The sequence below is a fragment of the Hemitrygon akajei genome, chromosome 3 (assembly GCF_048418815.1).
Source record: "Hemitrygon akajei chromosome 3, sHemAka1.3, whole genome shotgun sequence".
Taxonomy (NCBI): Eukaryota; Metazoa; Chordata; class Chondrichthyes; order Myliobatiformes; family Dasyatidae; genus Hemitrygon; species Hemitrygon akajei.
The window spans coordinates 101403782-101423039 of NC_133126.1; the positions used below are offsets into that span (position 1 = coordinate 101403782).

The 19258-nt window shown below is 40.7% G+C and overlaps 1 protein-coding gene across 1 annotated transcript in view; it reads right to left on the minus strand.

The window, feature by feature from the left end:
* stard9 (StAR-related lipid transfer (START) domain containing 9) overlaps positions 1–19258 on the minus strand; it is a 438377-nt gene that overhangs the window by 212026 nt on the left and 207093 nt on the right. The window contains exon 4 of the mRNA XM_073040494.1: positions 10229–10345. Coding sequence (XP_072896595.1) covers positions 10229–10345 — 117 coding nt within the window. The remainder of the gene's footprint in view (positions 1–10228; positions 10346–19258) is intronic.

Genomic DNA, 19258 nt, shown 5'->3' on the forward strand with positions numbered 1-19258 from the left:
GCATGATGTAGCGCGCCAAAGGTTTAAAAAAAATGACCACCATATACGGTGGCCATTGTCGTAGCAGCCATCGTCGGAGTGGACTGAGTTTTCTTTGTTTAGAATAGAGAGAATCCCAGGCAGGATGTTGGAAGTCAGGGAGACCTCTGGTGTCCTTGACAACAACACCTACAAGGAGTGCATCCAGCTGCAGCTCTTAACAAACTGTGTTAGGGAACTGAAGCAGGAGCTGGATGACCTCCGGATCATTCGGGAGAATGAGAAGTTTATAGATAGTAGCTACAGGGAGGCAGTTACGCCAAAGCGGTAAAGCACAGGTAATTGGGTTATCGTCAGGCGAGGGAAGGGGAAAGGGCTGTGACCATTCCCCTCAATGACAAGTATACCTTTTTGGATACTGTTGGGGGGATGACTTACCTGGGACAAGATGCAGAAGCCGGATCTCTGGCACTGAGTCTGCTTCTGCAGTGCAGGAGGGAGGGGGGAAGAAGAGGAGAGCAGTAGTGATAGGGGACTCGATAGTTAGAGGTACAGACAGGAGGTTCTGTGCTCGCGACAGAGACTCCCGGATGGTTTGTTGCCTCCTGGGTGCCAAGGTCAGGGATGTCTCTGATTGCATGCACAGGATTCTGAAATGGGAGGGTGAGCAGCCAGATGTCATGGTATACATCGGTACTAATGATGTAGAAGAAGGAGTGAGCAGGTCCTAAAGAGTGAGTATAGAGAGCTTGGTAGGAAGTTAAAAAGCAGGACCTTGAGGGTGGTAATCTCAGGATTGCTACCTGTGCCATGTGCCAGTGAGGGTAACAATAGGATGCTCTGAAGGATGAACATGTGGCTGAGGAACTGGTGTAGGGGGGCAGTGTTTCAGATTTCAGGATCATTGGAACTTCTTCTGGGGCAGGTGGGACCTGTACAAGAGAGACGGGTTACACCTGAACTACAGGAGGACCAATATCCTTGCAGGGAGGTTTGTTAGTGCTATTGGGGGGGGGGGGTTAAACTGGATTTTCAGAGGGATGGGAAACATAGTGCCAGAGTAGATAGTGGAGCGGGGGTGAAAATAAATCATGTTAACGTTTCATGCAAAGTCACAAATAGAAGGGTTGTGTGTGGTGGTAATAATCTTCTGAGGTGTGTCTATTTCAATGCGAGGAGTATTGTGGGGAAGTGCTGATGAGCTGAGGGCGTGGATTGACACTTGGAATTATGACATTATAGCCATTAGTGAAACTTGGCTACAGGAGGGGCAGGACTGGCAGCTCAATGATCCAGGGTTTAGATGTTTCAGACGTGATAGAGGCAGAGGAATGAAGGGTGGGGGGGGGGGTGGCATTGCTAGTCAGGGAAAATGTTACAACAGTGCTCAGGCAGGACAGATTAGAGGGCTTGTCTACCGAGGCCATATGGGTGGAACTGAGAAACAGGAAAGGTATGACCACATTAATGGGGTTGTATTATAGACCACCCAATAGTCAGCGAGAGTTGGAGGAGCAAATCTGCAGAGAGATAGCAGACAACTGCAGGAAACATGAAGTTGTGATGGTAGGGGATTTTAATTTTCCACATATTGATTGGGACTCCCATACTGTTAAACGTCTAGATGGGTTAGAGTTTGTAAAATGTGTTCAGGAAAGTTTTCTAAATCAATATATAGAGGTACCGACTAGAGAGGATGCAATATTAGATCTCTTATTAGGAAATGAGTTAGGACAGGTGACGGAAGTGTGTGTAGGGGAACACTTTGGTTCCAGTGATCACAACACCATTAGTTTCAACTTGATCATGGATAAAGATAGATCTGGTACTCGGGTTGAGGTTCTAAACTGGAAAAAGGCCAAATTTGAAGAAATGAGAAGGGATCTAAAAAGCGAGAATTGGGACAGGTTGTTCTCTGGCAAGGATGTCGTTGGTAAGTGGGAGGCCTTCAAAGGAGAAATTTTGAGAGTGCAGAGTTTGTATGTTCCTGTCAGGATTAAAGGCAAAGTGAATAAGGATAAGGAACCTTGGTTCTTGAGGGATATTGGAACTCTGATAAAGAAGAAGAGAGAGATGTATATGCAACAGGGAGCAAATAAGGTGCTTAAGGAGTATAAATAGTGCAAAAAAATTCAGAAAGAAATCAGGAGGGCTAGAAGAAGAAAAAGGTTTGGCAGTCAAGGTGAAGGATAATCCAAAGAGCTTCCACAGGCAAAAGGATATTAAGGGATAAAATTGGTCCTCTTGAAGATCAGAGTGGTCAGCTATGTATGGAACCAAAAGAAATGAGGGAGATCTTAAATGGGTTTTTTGCATCTGTATTTACTAAGGAAACTGGCATGGAGTCAATGGAAATAAGGCAAACAAGTAGTGAGGTCATCGAACCTATACAGATTGAAGAGGAGGAGGTGCTTGTTATCTTGAGGAAAATCAGAGTAGATAAATCTCCAGAACCTGACAGGGTATTCCCTCAGACCTTGAAGGAGACTAGTGTTGAAATTGCAGGGGTCCTGGCAGATATATTTAAAATGTCGGTATCTACGGGTGAGGTGCCGGAGGATTGGAGGATAGCTCAAGTTGTTCCATTATTTTAAAAAGGCTCTAAAAGAAATCCGGGAAATTATGGGCCGGTAAGTTTGACATCGGCAGTAGGTAAATTATTGGAAGGAGTACTAAGAGATAGGATCTACAAGTATTTAGATAGACAGGAACTTATTAGGGAGAGTCAACACAGCTTTGTGCATGGTAGGTCATGTTTAAAAAATCTGTTTTTCGAGGAGGTTACCAGGAAAGTGGATGAAGGGAAGGCAGTGGATGTTGTCTACATAGACTTCAGTAAGGCCTTTGACAAGGTCCCACATGAGAGGTTAGTAAGGAAGATTCAGTCGCTAGGTATACATAGTGAGGTAGTTAATTGGATTAGACATTGGCTCAATGGGAGAAGTCAGAGAGTGGTAGTGGAGGATTGCTTCTCTGAGTGGAGGCCTGTGACTAGTAGTGTGCCACAGGGATCAGTGCTGGGTCCATTGTTATTTGTCATCTATATCAATGATCTGGATGATAATGTGGTAAATTGGATCAGCAAATTTGCTGATGATACAAAGACTGGAGGTGTAGTGGACACTGAGGAAGGTTTTCAATGCTTGCAGAGGGATCTGGACCAGCTGGAAAAATGGGCTAAAAAATGACAGATGGAGTTTAATACAGACGTGTGAGGTATTGCACTTTGGAAGGAAAACCCAAGATAGAACATACAAGGTAAATGAGGAGTGCAGCAGAACAGAGAGATCTAGGAATACAGATACAAAGAGAGCTTTTGGTACATTGGCCTTTATAAACCAAAGTATTGAGTATAAGAGTTGGAATGTAATGGTGAGGTTGTATAAGGCATTGATGAGGCTGAATTTGGGGTATTGTGTGCAGTTTTGGTCACCGAATTATAGGAAGGATATTAATAAGGTTGAAAGAGTGCAGAGAAGGTTTACAAGGATGTTGCTGGGACTTGAGAAACAGAGTTAACGAGAAAGGTTGAATAGGTTAAGACTTTATTCCCTGGAGTGTAGAAGAATGAGGGGAAACTTGATAGGGGTATATAAAATTATGATGAGTATAGATAGAGTGAATGCAAGCAGGCTTTTTCCACTGAGGCTAGGGGAGAAAAAAAACAGAGGACATGGGTTAAAGGTGAAGGGGGAAAAGTTTAAAAGGAGCATTGGGGGGGGGCTTCTTCACACAGAGAGTGGTGGGAGTGTGGAATGAGCTGCCAGATGAAGTGTTAAATGCGGGCTCACTTTTAACATTTAAGAAAAACTTGGACAGGTACATGGATGAGAGATGTATGGAGGGATATGGGCCAGGTGCAGGTCAGTGGGACTAGGCAGAAAAAGGGTTTGGCACAGTCAAGAAGGGCCAAAAGGCCTATTTTTGTCCTGTAATGTTCTATGGTTCTATAATATTTATCTGAGGTATACACTTATAGAAAAGAGAGGAAAGAAAGAACAAGTGAAAGGAGAAAACTATGTACAAGTAGGGAGTAAACACGAAAAATCTGCAGATGCTGGAAATTCAAACAACAACACACACAAAATGCTAGTAGAACACAGCAGGCTGTGTTCTAGATGCTGCCTAGCCTGCTGTGTTCTACTAGCATTTTGTGTGTGTTGGTGTTGTTGTACAAGTAGGGAGTGATTTTTTTTACAACATATTCATAGATTTGGTAGAATAAAATCAGGCCTATGAGGCATTATGTAGTTAAACCATTTTTCCCAGTATGAATCAAGTTGTTCCAACTTATGGTTAACAGATGCTGTTATCTTCTCCATTTTGTAAATGTCCATTGTAATTTACATCCATGCATATAAGGTTGGGCTCTCCTGTGATAACCATTTCCTAGTAAGACTCTTTTTACCAGCCAACAGCAGTATACTCATTAAATATTTATCTCTTTTCAATCATTCTTGAGGTATACACCCAACCTATATGGTCTTACTTTCTAAGGGTATTTCACATTTAAAGATGTCTTGCAGGGCATTATGTATCCCACTCCAATAGTCTTTGCTAATGGGGATTCCCAGAAAATATGATAATGGTTTGCATTTTGATTTCCACAATTTCCCCAGCAAATAGGGAGGTTACTATCATAATGGGATTTCTGAGAGGGTGTAATAAAATATCAAGTTTTTCCATCCAAACTCCCTCCATTTCTGTGAACTGGTACACTTCCATTGATATCTCCATATTGTTGTCCATTCTTCCTCAGATATAATTATCCCTCCTTCCTTCTCCCATTTTGTTTTAATGTATGAAGTCGAATGTGTTTTAAGATTTGACAAACCCTTATACACACTTGAAATGATTCTATTACCATTATCTGAATTATATGCTTTTCTAAATAGCTCTATCAAACATGTACTTGCCTTGGTTACATTTTTAACTGTCCTATTAACATATTGTCGCATCTGTAAATACCAATAAAAGTCTTGTTTTTCTAATAAGTGTTTCTCTTTAAGCATTTCAAAACCGAACAGGGGCAGTATATTCATTTTAATAGATTCAATCCTTGAAGCAAAACTAAAAAAAAGGAGTTAGGTTCCATCTTGTTATATCTTCCTTAATTTTTTTATATATAGGCTGATAATTGCATTGTGATAATTTTTTCAAATCTTTTGGCATAATGATGCCCAAGTATTTGAAGGCCTCTGTTTGCTATGCCCAGAGACATCTACTTTCAATTTCTCTTGGTGTGCTATAGTTATATGAAAGTAATTGGGTTTTATCTATGTTGATCTTGTATCCTGACAATTGACTATATTATTCAAAGGATTGCATCAATTTAGGTAAAAAGTATGTTGGTTGCCCTAGTTAGATCAAAATGTCTTCTGAGTAACAAGCCAATTTATGCTCTGTCCCTTTAATAGTAATTCCCCTGATATCTTCATTTTGTCTGATATATTGAACTAATGGTTCCAGATACAATGCGAAGAGTAGCAGTGACCATGCATAACCCTGTCTCATGCCACTTTCTAGGACAGATTATTTGATAAATATCTATTGATTTTAATCTAGCAGTAGGGTTGTCATATAGTGCCTGTATAGTTTTAATAATTGCATCATGGAAACTCTGTAAAGAAAATTCCAATTCAGTGATCAAATGCCTTTTCAGCATCCACGCTTATCACTATTGCTTCAATTTTTTTTGTATATGATCCATAATGTGAAGTGTCCTTTGTATATTGTCCTGTGTTTGGCGTTGTTGTATAAAACCTGTCTGATCGTTATGTATCAGTATGGGTAGAAACTCCTCTAATCGTTTGGCCATGATGGAGGTAAATAATCTATAATCTACATTAAGAATGGATATTGGTCTAAATGACCCACATTCCATTTTATCCTTGCCTTCTTTCGGTATAGCTGAGATTATCGCTTCCTTCCAACTGGGTGGCATTTGTGCCTTTTTTAGAGCCCAGTTCAGTGTGGGGAGTAAGATAGGAATTAACTCATTTTTAAATTGTTTGTACCACTCTGCCGTATACCCATCTGATCCTGGTGATTTGCTTAATTTAAGCCTACTAATTGCAGCTTTTAATTCAACTTCAGTTATGTCAGCAGATATCATTCTATATTGTTCTTCGCTTAAAGTGGGTAACTCTAGAGAATTCAGGAAGGTGTCAATTTGCGTTATACTCAAACCTGGAACTTTGGAATACAGAGTTTTGTAAAACACTTCAAAACCTTCTTGGATTTCACTTAGCTTATTTTTTATTATTATTTTTGTTCTTAGATTCCTAATTCTCTGAATTCTTTTCTATCTTTTTTTTTAGTTTCCATGCCAGTATTTTCATAGACTTAGATCCACTTTCATAATGTCTCTGTTTCAGAAACATTAAATTTTTCCTGATTTCTTGCATAGCCAAACTATTAGTTTCATTCCTAATTTTTTTTATTTTCCTCTAATGTATCCTATGCCAAATTCAATTTGTGTATTTTTCTAGTTCCTTCAGCCTATTTTGTAATTCCTCTAATGCTTTATTCCTTTTTTTCTTATATGAAGATATCACTATAATTTCCCCTCTTAAAATAGCCTTCAGAGTATCCCATAAAATTGGAGGTGAAACCTCTCCATTATCATTAAATTCTAAGTAGAGACCAATTTCTTTTTTAATTTGTTCCTTAAAGTAGGGATCATTGAGTAGACTTGAATTTAGTTTCCAAATAGCATTCTTTGGTTGTAGATCAAAATCAACAGACAAATATATAGGTGCATGGTCACTTACATCTATTGTCCCAATTCCACAGGTGTTTATTTTGCCTTTGTCTTTTCCAAATATTATGAAATAGTCTATTCTTGTATATACAGAATGGGGGGCAGAATAATGAGTGTAATCCCTTCCATTGGGGAAAAGGTCCCTCCATATATCAATTAGACCAACATCCTCAAAATGTGGATGTTACATAACTTTCTTACGTAAGGATTTTGTTTCATAAGTTTTTCTATTGGAAGAGTCTAACTTTGGTTGTAATTGTAAATTTAAGTCTCCCCCCACATATTAGGGGACCTTCTGTTTCCATTACTATAATATTAGTAATTTTCTGAAAGAAACCAATATCACTTCCTGGTGGTGCATATATATTCAATAGAGTAACTGAATTTCCCTCTATATTCCCCCTTACCAGAATATATCTCCCCTCCTTATCTCCCATTTCAAATACTCTTTCAAAGTTTAGCTTGTCTGAGATAAAAATAGCAACTCCTCTCCTATGTCCTGATTTATATGAGGAGAAAAACAAATTAGTGAAGCCCATTCTCTTTAGTTTTCCATGCTCATTGTCACTTAAGTGAGTTTCCTGTAAATATACTTCATGGGCTTGTTCTTTTTTCAAGAAAGAGTTAGATAAAGCTCTTAAAGGTAGTGGAGCCAAGGGATATGGGGAGAAGGCAGGAATGGGGTAATGATTGTGGATGATCAGCCATGATCACATTGAATGACGGTGCTGGCTTGAAGGGCCGAATAGCCTACTCCTGCACCTCTATTGTCTATTTTTCATTTTGGATGGAGTTCTACTACGTTTGATTAGATTGAACAGCCCATTGACATTAAAAGAAATGAATTTTACTTTGTCCTTAGCCATGTGTATTTATCTGTCAAAATATCATTGAAATCAGCAGAATAAAGCTTAATCGATCTACTCCCTGAACAATTAAGAACCAAAAAACGCAAATAATAATAATAAAAAAGGCAATGAAGGTGTGATTCCAAGGCTGAGGTCTCTAGTAGATGACCATGGGTTGAGCTAGAGGAAATGCCTAGCCGTGGGGGATAGCCCCTACTACTTGTGAGTTGAGGGCCCCATTACAGTACCCATAAAAGTAAGCAAACAAATCTATAGCCATTACACAGAAAATATTTCCCTGTGTATTCCTCCCATATATATATATATATATATATATATATATATATATATTCTCATTTAGGTGGGGAAAAAGGAGTGAATGAATGAATAAAATAGAATAATTGAGTAATATAAAATCCACATTATAATAAGTATTTCTCGAGATAGGTATATCACCATCTATTTTTGCTTCCATTTAGCTTCTCAACACTTTTAAAGTTAGCCAAACCTTATGGCTGTTCTGGAGTGGGTGAGAGCTGTCTTCGGAAAACTCCCAGTCTCTTCCTGGGAGTTCCTGGCGATATATTTCTCTCGCCCTCCTCCTGTCCCTTGCTTTCCCGATTCTCACACTATCTCCCAAGCAGAGCAGGATAACTGCTCAGCCAGGCTTTCCCTCGGTTTGATCACGCTGATGGGCAACCCTCTGGCCTTCATGGCTGTAGTCGCCTCTTCCACTGTCTAATACAGTTGGATCCCATCGTCATAAAACGCCCGCAGTTTAGCAGGGTATGGAGTTTGAAATTTAATCTTTCCTTGCTTTAATATTTGCTTTACTTCTTTATGTCTCTGCAGGACCGCAGGGGGGGGGGGGGTAATCTTGATCGAAATATATTAATTTCCCATCCAAAAACACCCTCTTCTTACCCCAGGCCCTTCACAGAATCTCCGCCTTGATATTGTATCGAAGGAATCTAATTACTATTGAGCATGGCTTATCTTCTCTGTCTCCAGTAGGCTGCGGGGCGAGCGCACGATGCACCCTCTCAATTTCAAGCTCCATAGTTGAGGGAAGCTCCAGCGCGTCCCACAGCAACTTTCGTACGAACTCCGTCATAGAGAAACCCTCCGCTCCTTCGGGAACATTGTATATCCTGCTATTTTTCTGCCGAGATCTTCCCTTCAGGTCAGTTTACTGTCTTGTTGATTTAATAATTTAATCGTCTTACTTAGTATCTGTTCCACGTTTTGCACGCGATCTTCTACCTTCTCAATTCGTGTCTCTGCCACTGCTATTTTTTGATTGACGTTGGCAAGCTCTGACTTGATATCATTTAGTGCTGTTTTATATGTTTTTAGAATCCCCATATCTCTTCCAGAATTTTGATCATATTTGCCGCTTTGCTTGAACGAGGCCCATCGTCAGCCTCGCCACCACGCGTTCAGGTAGGAGAGCCACTTGCTGTACGCCTCTCATCCACAGGCTCCACAGTGACGTTTATTTTATCTCCATTCTTTTTCCCCATTCTTGCCTCCTTTATCAATTCAGATATTTTCAAAAGATCTTATACTTGATAGATTAACGGGGCAAAATATATGTTTTTCTAGAGGAGCTATTGACTTAAGCTGCCATTCTGGACGATGATGTCACCGGAACCCAAGTTTCAGTTATTGTTCAAACCAAACATCAAAATGGGGAAGAAATGTGGTCTAAGTGATTTTGATGTGGAATGTTTGTTAGAGTCAGACAGGGTGGTTTGAGTATCTCAGAAACTGCTGATCTAGGATTTTCATGCACAGCAGTTTCTAGAGTTAACAGAGAAAGGTTCAAAGACTGGTCAAGCTACAGGAAAACAACAGTAAATCAAATAACCACACATTACAACAGTTTGTGCAGAAGAGCATCTCTGAACACATAGCATGTTGAATCTTGAAATGGATGGGCTACAGCAGCAGAAGATTATGAACACACACTCAATGGCCACTTTATTAGGTATAGGAGGTACATAAGAAAATGGCCCTGAGTATACATGTAGTTGTTTCTATTGGACCCTCTTTCATATGAAACAAAATCAAAGGCCCACCTGGCCTCTCAGCTAAATGTACCATTTTGAAGATGAGTTATTTTCATGACTAATCTTCATTTTCATTCAACATATAGTTGAAGAAATGGACTGAAGAATCTGCTCATTGGGACTTGTTTTGCACAAACTGTTGCTGGTATTTTGCACATTGCGGCTACACTTCAAAATCATTTCTGTGCTTCCTGGTTGAACTTCTGCAACAAAAAAGGCCAAATTCAAATAAACTCAGACAGTGGTCATTCTGAGTTGCTTTTCATTGGTACGTCAGTTGAAAACTAAGTTAGCTTGCATAAGGTATCTGAAAAACATCAAATTAAGTCATTCATTAGGGAAGATTGCATCTGGCATTATTCCCAACACAGTCTCACAGCTGCACAGAGTGGAAATTGGTTACAGTGAGTGTCTTTCATAAATGATGTGAGTTGGTTGGTTTATGAGCTATAAAGAACATATCAAAAAAACTAACAAAATGACAGAGAGCTGCATTGGTTTCTTTCTCATGCTTTGCTTATAAAAAACAGCAGAACCAACATAAAAAGCATGACTTGAATACTCACTGGTGTCCCCATCATAGTGTAGGTTTTTCCTGAGCCAGTCTGTCCATAAGCAAACAAACAGACATTGTAGCCCTCAATAGCTCCTGATAGAACTGAAGTGCCAAGATCCTGATACACCTGCAGTCAGAATAAAATCAGGATTACTGAGTGAACAATTATGATTGCAATGTAGACACTGTCACAGAAACAAAGATACAAAACATAGTTTTGCTTGCCAACATTTTAAGATCCAAAATACTTTGTTATAATAGATTTGATGTCAATATGTTTGCAATGACTAATATTGATTAAATACCTTTTAATTAAATAGAGAGTTTTAACATATGAGGCTATATATGATAAACAATGACAAATGAAAGCACATCAAACAGTTACCAATGCTCTGAGAGTCTCAACAGTGCCCATGTGTTTGGTACTTCACAGTTGGTATTGTGACCAGTTTAAATCCAGCAAATGGAAATGTCTTGGGGGAATAAGGCTGCCATAAACGTCAGTCTTCCAGCAGATTGGTTTCTTTGATGCACACAGACCTCCTAGTGTGGAATGTTCAAACCAGATAAAGGTGATGAATGCAATGAAATAGGTAATCCCTACAGGATCTGAAGCTATAATTGATAATGACATCCCTATTCTCATCACATGTTCTTACAGTAGAGGGTTCTTTTTGCCAGGGCTTAGAGAAATTAACCAGAGGTAGAGGTGGTCAATGAGAAAAGAAGGTAGGGAAAAGAATATATAATTATATATATAAGCTAAAATATATATTCCACTTCTAAGCACCAGCTCAGATTTTGAGCATAGAACAGTACAGCACAGGAACAGAACCATCATGTTATGTCAAGCTTATTTAATTTGTAATCAAATGCCAAACTAAACTAATCCCTTCAGCCTACACAATGTCCATATCCCTCCACCTTCTGCATATTCATGCCCTTGAACACCTCTATTACAGTTCCCACTGTCGCCTGTAAGGAGATTGTATGTTCTCCCCTGTAAACATGTGGGTTTCCTCCAGGTGCTCTAGTTTCCCCCCACAGTCCAAAGACATACCAATTGGTGGGTTAAATAGGCATTATAAATTGTTCCATGATTAGGCTCAGATTAAATTGGGGAACTGCTGATCAATGCAACTTGAAGGGCCCAAAGGGCCTATTCTGCACTGTATCTCAAAATCAATAAAATAAATAAATATTTGCCTGCACCACCACTCCAGGCAGCATATTCTAGGCATCTACCATTCTATGTAAAATAAAACTTGCTCCACACATCTGCTTTGAATTTACCCCGCTTCCCTTAAATGCACGTCCTCTAATATTAGGCATTCTAACTCCAGGGAAAAAGATATTGCCTGTTCACTCCATTGATGCCTCTCATAATCTTATAAATCTTTATCAGATCACCCCTCAGCCTCCACCACTCCAGAGAAAGCAGCTTAAGTTTTTTTCCAACCTCTCCTTATAACACATGCCTTCCATCTAATCTAGGCAGCATCATGGTAAATCTCTACTGCACCCTCTCCTAAACCTCCCCATCCTTTCTAAAAGGAAGCGACCAATACTCAAGATTAGATCTAACTAGACTTTTAAATCTGTAACGTAACATCCTGACTCAAACTCAATTCCTCAACTACTGAATGCGAAGTACTACTGAACTACTGAAGTTTTTTAAAAAACACACCCCCATCAACTTGTGCAGCCACTTTCAGGGAGCTATGGACTTGAACCACAAGATCCCTTTCCAAATTAAAACTGTTAAAGGTCCTTACATTTACAGTGTAATGTCCCTTTACAATTGTTCCCCCAAACGTCATTTCTCCGCCCATTTCTGCAACTGATCTATATCCCACAGAATCCTTTGATAGTCTTCCACACTACACAAAACATCGTATATTCTGCAAACATACTAACTCACCCACCTATATTTCATTCCAGATCATTTATATCACAAACAGCGGATGTCTCAGTATGGATTCTTGCCGAGTAGCACGAGTCCCAGACCACCAGTTAGAATAAGCCCCATTGACCACTACTCTCTGTTTTCAATAGGCAAACCAATTCTAAATCCAAACAGCCTGGAATCCACACTGAATGAGCCCTCAATGAGGGAGCTTGTTAAGTATCCCAGTAAAATCCATTCAGACAAAATCCAGAGTGCTACTTCAGTTCCACAAAAAACTCAATCAAGTTTGTAAGGCACAACTTGCTCCACAAAGCACCATGCTAACTGACCCTTTTTAGACCATGGTTTTCCAAGTTTATATAGTCTATTCCCAAGAATCCTCTCCAGTAACTTCCCTATCAGTGACAGAAATCCCCATTTCTCTTCTTGAATAATAGAACAACATTAGCTATTTGCCAGTCCTTTGGGACATTACCTATGGCTAGAAAGTATATGGGATATTCGTCAAGGCCCCCAGCAATCTTATCTCTTGCCTCTCAATAACCTGGGGCATATTTTTTGTTCTTTTAAGAGATCCAACTTAACCTCCTTTATCTTGAAATGCCCTAGCAAATTAGCAAGCTTCACAATGATTTCCCTATCCTTCATGTTATTCCCCTTGGTAAATACAGATGCAAATTACTCATTTAGATCATTACCCACAACCTCTACCTCCAAGTGCATGTTCCCTCCTTTATCCTGGATTTCTCCTCCTATTTCCCATCCTCTTGTTCTTAATGTTTCATTGAATCAGAATCAGATTCACTGTCATTGATATATGTTGTGAAATTTGCTATTTGTGGCAGCAGTACAATGCAAAACACAAAACATATTGTAAGTTACAATAAATAAATGAGAAAGAAAGTGAGGTAGTGTTCATAGCTTCATGGACCATTCAGAAACCTGACAGAGGAGAGGAAGAAGCCATTCCTAAAACATTGAGTGTAGGTCTTCATTGGACCTTTAGTTAGAAGCTTTTATCTGGCTGGGAGTACCAAAGGTGATTTGACATTGGACATTTGGTTATGATTATCAGCATTAGAATCAGAATCTGATTCTGATACAAGCTGCAGATAGGAAAGCTGTAGCTTAGAACATATGCTCAGGTCAAGGTCACACACATATTCTCCTATCATTAACTTGGAAGAGGCTTCAGAAGGCCTACTGAACAAAGGCATTGTTAATACTGTCTGCCTAAAAGAGAGCTTGCAAGAATGCCAGGTGCATGGTGAGGGAACACAGGGGGTGGAGTAGATTCCTTTTCCAAGTTGTCAAAAAACTACCAGTAAATCCAACCATCTACATTACCTTGAAGAGAAATGTGGATGAAAATAAAGAACTGCTTTTGAAATAAAAACTGAAAATGCTGGAAACACTCAGCTGGTTGAACAGCATATGTGGGATGAGAAACACAGCTAACATTTCAGGTTAAAGTTCCTGCCTGACTGCTGATGAATTGTTTTGAGAGGTTGGTGATTAAACATATCTACTCCTGCCTAAGAAGCAACTTGGGTCTGCTTCAATTGTCCTTCTAGCAAAACAGGTCCACAACAGACGCTATTTCATTGGCTCTTCATTCAACCTCGGAACATCTGGACATCAAAGATACATACAGCAGTATGCTCTTTATTAACTACAGCTCAGCATTTAAATACCGTAATTGCCTCAAAACTAATCAATAAGCTTCAAGACCTTGGCCTCAATACCTTCTTGTGCAATTCAACCTTTGATTTCTTCACTTGCAGACCACAGTCAGTTCGGATAGGCAATATTTCCTCCACCATCTGCATCAACAGGGGTGTACCACAAGGCTGTGTACTTAACCCCCTGCTCTACTCGCTTTATACTTATGACTGTGAGGCTAAGCACAGCTCCAATGTCATGCTAAGATTATTGGCAACACCACTGTCATAGGCCAAATGACAGATGGTGACAAATTTGATGCCAAAGAGTATCCGTGAGTAAGAGGTGTTCACCAAAGATGGTGACAAAGCTGAATTCTGCCTTAAATACACCCAATGACCCGGCTTCCACAGGCACCTGTGGCAGCAAATTCCACAGATTCACCACCTTATAAAGAAATTCCTCCTCATCTCTGTTATAAATGGATGTCATCTTACTCCAAGGGTTCCCAATCATTTTTATGCTATCGACCCCTACCATAAACCGAAGGGACGTGGTCCCCAGGTTGGGAACCCCTGCTCTATTCTGAGGCTGTGTGCTCTGGTTCTAGACTCCCCCACTATAGGAAACATCATCTCCACATCCACTCTATCTAGGCCTTTCAACATTCACTAGGTTTCAATGAGATCCCCCTCATTCTTCTAAATTCCAGCAAGTACAGGCTCAGAGCCATACGGTAACCCTTTCTTTCCTGGAATTATTCTTGTAAATTTCCTCTGAACTCTATCCAATGTTAGCATATCCTTTCTTCAAAAAGAGGTCCAAAACTGTCCACAATACTCTAAATAAGGTCTCACCAGTGCCTTATAAAGCCTCAGCATTACATCCTTGTTTTTATATTCTAGTCCACACAAAATGAATTCTAATGCTGAATTTACCTTTCTCACCACTGCCTCAACCTGCAAGTTAACTTTGAATTTTGAATTTTATCACTGTTTGGGAATTATTCCTTCAACCAAATTACATGACGATATACTTCCCAACAATGTATACCACTACCACTTCTTTGCCCATTCTCTTAATCTGCTTAAGTCTTTATGCAGCCTCTCCATTTCCTTAACACTACCTGCTCCTCCACCAATCTTTGTATTGTCCACATAGCTGACCACAAAGCCAATGTTGTCATCCAAATCATTGACATACAATGTAAAATAGCTGTCTCAATATTGACTCCTGTGGAATACCACTAGTCACCGGCAGCCAATCAGAAAAGGCTCTCTTTATTCCCACCCAATCTTTGGTTTCTGTCAATCAGCCAGTGCTCCGTCCTGTAATGCCATGAGCTGTTATATTACTAAGCAGCCTCATGTGCAGTACGTTGACAAAGGCCATCTGAAAATGCAAATACACAACATCTATTGATTCTCCTTTGTCGATCCTGCTTGTTATTTCATAGAAACATAGAAAACCTACAGCACAATACAGGTCCTTTGGCCCACAATGCCTTGCCAAACTTAAGAGATTACCTAAGGTTACCCATAGCCCTTTATTTTCTAAGCTCCATGTACCTATCCAGGAGTCTCTTGAAAGACCCTATCGTTTCCACCTCAATCACCGTCGCCAGCAGACCATTCCACGCACTCATCACACCCTGCGTAAAAAAACTTGCCCCTGACATCTCTGTACCTACTTCCAAGCATCTTAAAACTGTGCCCTCTCGTGTTAGCCATTTCAGCCCTGGGGAAAAAGCCTCTGACTATCCACACGATCAATGCCTCTCATCATCTTATACACCTCTATCAGATCACCTCTCATCCTCCGTCGTTCCAAGGAGAAAAGGCCAAGTTCACTCAACCTATTCTCATAAGGCATGCTCCCCAATCCAGGCACCATCCTTATAAGCCTCCTCTGCAGCTTTTCTAGTTTCCACATTCTTCCTGTAGTGAGATGACCAGAACTGAGTACAGTACTCCAAGTGGGGTCTGACCAGGGTCCTATATAGCTGTAACATTACCTCACGGCTCTTAAACTCAATCCCATGGTTGATGAAGGCCAATGTACCGTATGCTTTCTTAACCACAGAGTCAACCTGTGCAGCAGCTTTGAGTGTCCTATGGACTTGAACTCCAAGATCCCTCTGATCCTCCACCCTGCCAAGAGTCTTTTAGTGGTTCAGTATCTACTCTCACCTCTCCTTCACTCTCTTCACATCGGAAAAAAATTTTTGGTATCCTCTTTGATATTACTGGCTAGCTTCCCTTAATATTTCATCTTTTCCCTCCTTATGGCTTTTTTAGTTGCCTTCTTTTGGTGTTTAAAAGCTTCCCAATCCCCTAACCTCCTACTAATTTTTGCTCTGTTATATGCCCCCTCCCTTGCTTTTATGTTGGCCTTGACTTCCCTTGTCATCCACAGTTGCGTCATCCAGCCTTTAGAATACTTCATCTTGGTGATGTATCTATCCTGCGCCATTCGAATAGCTCCAGCCTTTGCTGTTTTGGTGTCACCCCTGTTAGTGTTCCCTTCCAAGCAACTTTGGCCAGCTCCTCGCTCAGGCCCCTGTAGTTCACTCCACTATAAAATGGATACATTTGATTTTAGCTTCTCCCTCTCAAATTGCAGGTTGAATTCTATCAAATTATGATCACTGCTTTCTAAAGGTTCGTTTACCTAAACAAATCCAGTTCATTACACAATACTCAATCAAGTATAGCTGATCCCCTAGCAGGCTCAACCACAAGCTGTTCTAAAAAGCCATCTCATAACTGGTCTGTGTATGCAGTTTTTCATTGATTCTATTATGGTTATTGGATGTATTGAGTATGCCTGCAAAATAATGAATCTCATGGTTGTATATGGTGACATATACGTGCTTTGATAATAAATTTACTTTGAAATTTGATGGAATATTTCAGAACTTGTGGAAGTTCAGGCAGACACCAAGCAAAGTCAACACTATGGAAGTTCGGGCTTTTCACACCCGAGCTTTGTCTAAAACCAGTACGCAAAGCTGCAGCGTCCACTGACAATGATCTGGAGACATGATGGCACATTGGCTTGTTACTCAAGGCCCATTCTTTTCTCAAGACATGGCCATGCGCATTATCATAGCACTCCAACAATTTCATTGTTTGTACTGTATCAGCAGCTCACTTACCATACAGCCCTCAAGCCACCAAAGTGCTTGAGACCCTTCATCAGGACAGGAGAAAAAAGATGAGATCTCAGAGTAAGAAGGTAGGGGAAGGAAAGGAAGAAGTACACGGGGAGAGGACAGAAGGCCATGGAAGAAAGGGAAGGGTGGGAGCATCAGAGGACGGTGATAGGCATGTAAGGTGATAAGGTGAGAGAAGGAAATGGGAATGGGGAATGGTGAAGGAGTAGGGGCATTACTGGAAGTTCAAGAAATTCATGCCATCCGGTTGAAGTTCCCCAGATATAATAGTATTGCTCCTCCAAACTCCTCCATGATGTCAGCAGAGGAGGCCATGGACTGACTTGTTGGAATGGGAATGGGAAGTGGAATTAAAATGGGTGGCCAATGGGAGATCCTGCTTTTTCTTGTGGACGAAGTGTAGGTGCCTGGCGAAGCACTCTCCCAAACTACATTGGGTATTACCAATATACAATAGTGCAGACTGTGGTAAAGAAGGCAAATGCAATGTTAGCATTTACTTCAAGGGGAATAGAATCTCAAGGAGATACTGTTGAGGCTTTATAAGACACTACTCAGGCCACACTTGGAGTATTGTCAACAGTTTTGAGTCCCATATTTCAGAAAGAATGTGTTGTCATTGGGGAGAGTTCAGAGGAGGTTCACAAGGATGATTTTGGGAATGAAGGGATTAACACGAGGAACACTTGGAAGCTTTGGGCCTGTACTCACTAGAATTTAGAAGATTGTGGGGGCGGGAGGATCTCATTGAAACCTACTTAATGTTGAACAAACCAGATAAGGTGAATGTGGAGAGGATGTTTCCTATGGTGGGGGTATCCAGAACTAAAGGGTGCATCCTCAAAATTGAGTGGGGACCTTTTAAAACAGAAGTAAGAAGGAATATTTTTAGCCAGAGGGTAGTGAATCTGTGGAATGCTCTGTCACAGACTACAGTGGAGGCCAAGTCCTTGGGTATATTTAAGGCAGAAGTTAATAGTTTCTTGATCAGTCAAGCGCCAAAGGATATGATGAGAAGACAGGTGTATGGAGTTGAGTGAGATCTGGGATCAGCCATGATGAAATGGCGGAGCAGACTCAATGGGCTGAATGGCCTGATTCTACTCCTGTGACTTATAGTCCTATGGATATACAGGCGGCCTCACCAGGAGCACACTTGCACCTACACATCCTCCCTCACTACCATTCAGGGCCCCAAACAGTCTTTCCAAGTGAGGTGACACTTTGCCTGTGAAGTCTTTTGGGGTCATCTACTGTATCTGGTGTTCCCTACGTGGCTTCTTGTATATTGGTGTGACCCGACATAGATTGAGAGACCTCTTCACCGAGCCCCTACACTCTATCTGCCAGAAAAAGCAGGCTCTCCCAGGGGCTACCCACTTTAATTCCACTTCCATGGCCTCCTCTACTGCTATGAAGAGGCCACACTCAGGCTGGAGGAGCAACACCTTATGTTCCATTTGAATAGCCTCCAACCTGATGGCATGAGCATCGATTTCTCAAACTTCCAACAATGCCCCTCTCCTCTCCTTCACCATTCCCCATTCCCCTCTCTCAACTTATTATTTTAACTGCTCTCCCTCTGGTGCTCCTTCCACTTCCCTTTCTTCCATGGCCTTCTATCCTCTACTATCAGATATCCCTTCTCCAGCCCTTTATCTCTTTCATCAATCAACTTCCCAGCTCTTTACTTCACCCCCTCCCCATCTCCCAGCTTCACTTATCACCCTGTGTTTCTTCCTCCCCTCCCCCCACCTTCTTATTCTGAGCCGAAATTATCAACTGTTTACTCTTTTTAATACATGCTGCTTGGCCTGCTAAGTTCTTCCAGCATTTTGTGTGTGTTATCCAAGTGACCATCACATTTTCGAAAAAGCAAAACATTAGTCTTTGCAATTTATGTTTTCAGAACACATCTTAGTCAGAGACTAAAACAGTGTAATATCACTAGTAGCTGTAAGATCCATTTTTCTCAAGACATGCCCTGGGGTGCTGAAAACTTCAACATTACTGAGGTTGTTTACAGTGCCATCACTGCATCAATGCTAAAAGAAGATTATAGCTAGGAGCTTAACAACCAAGGATACACTTTGCATCAAAAGGACAGGCAGGTAGGTAGAGGGGGTTGGCTGCTCTGTTGGTAAAAAAAAATATGAAATAGTCATTAGAAAGAGGAAGGTGACATAGGATCAGAAGGTATAAAATCATTGTGAGTCCAGCAAAGAAACTGCAAGGGTAAGAAGTCCCTGTTAGGAGTTATATACAGACCTCCAAACAGTAGCAATGAAGTGGTT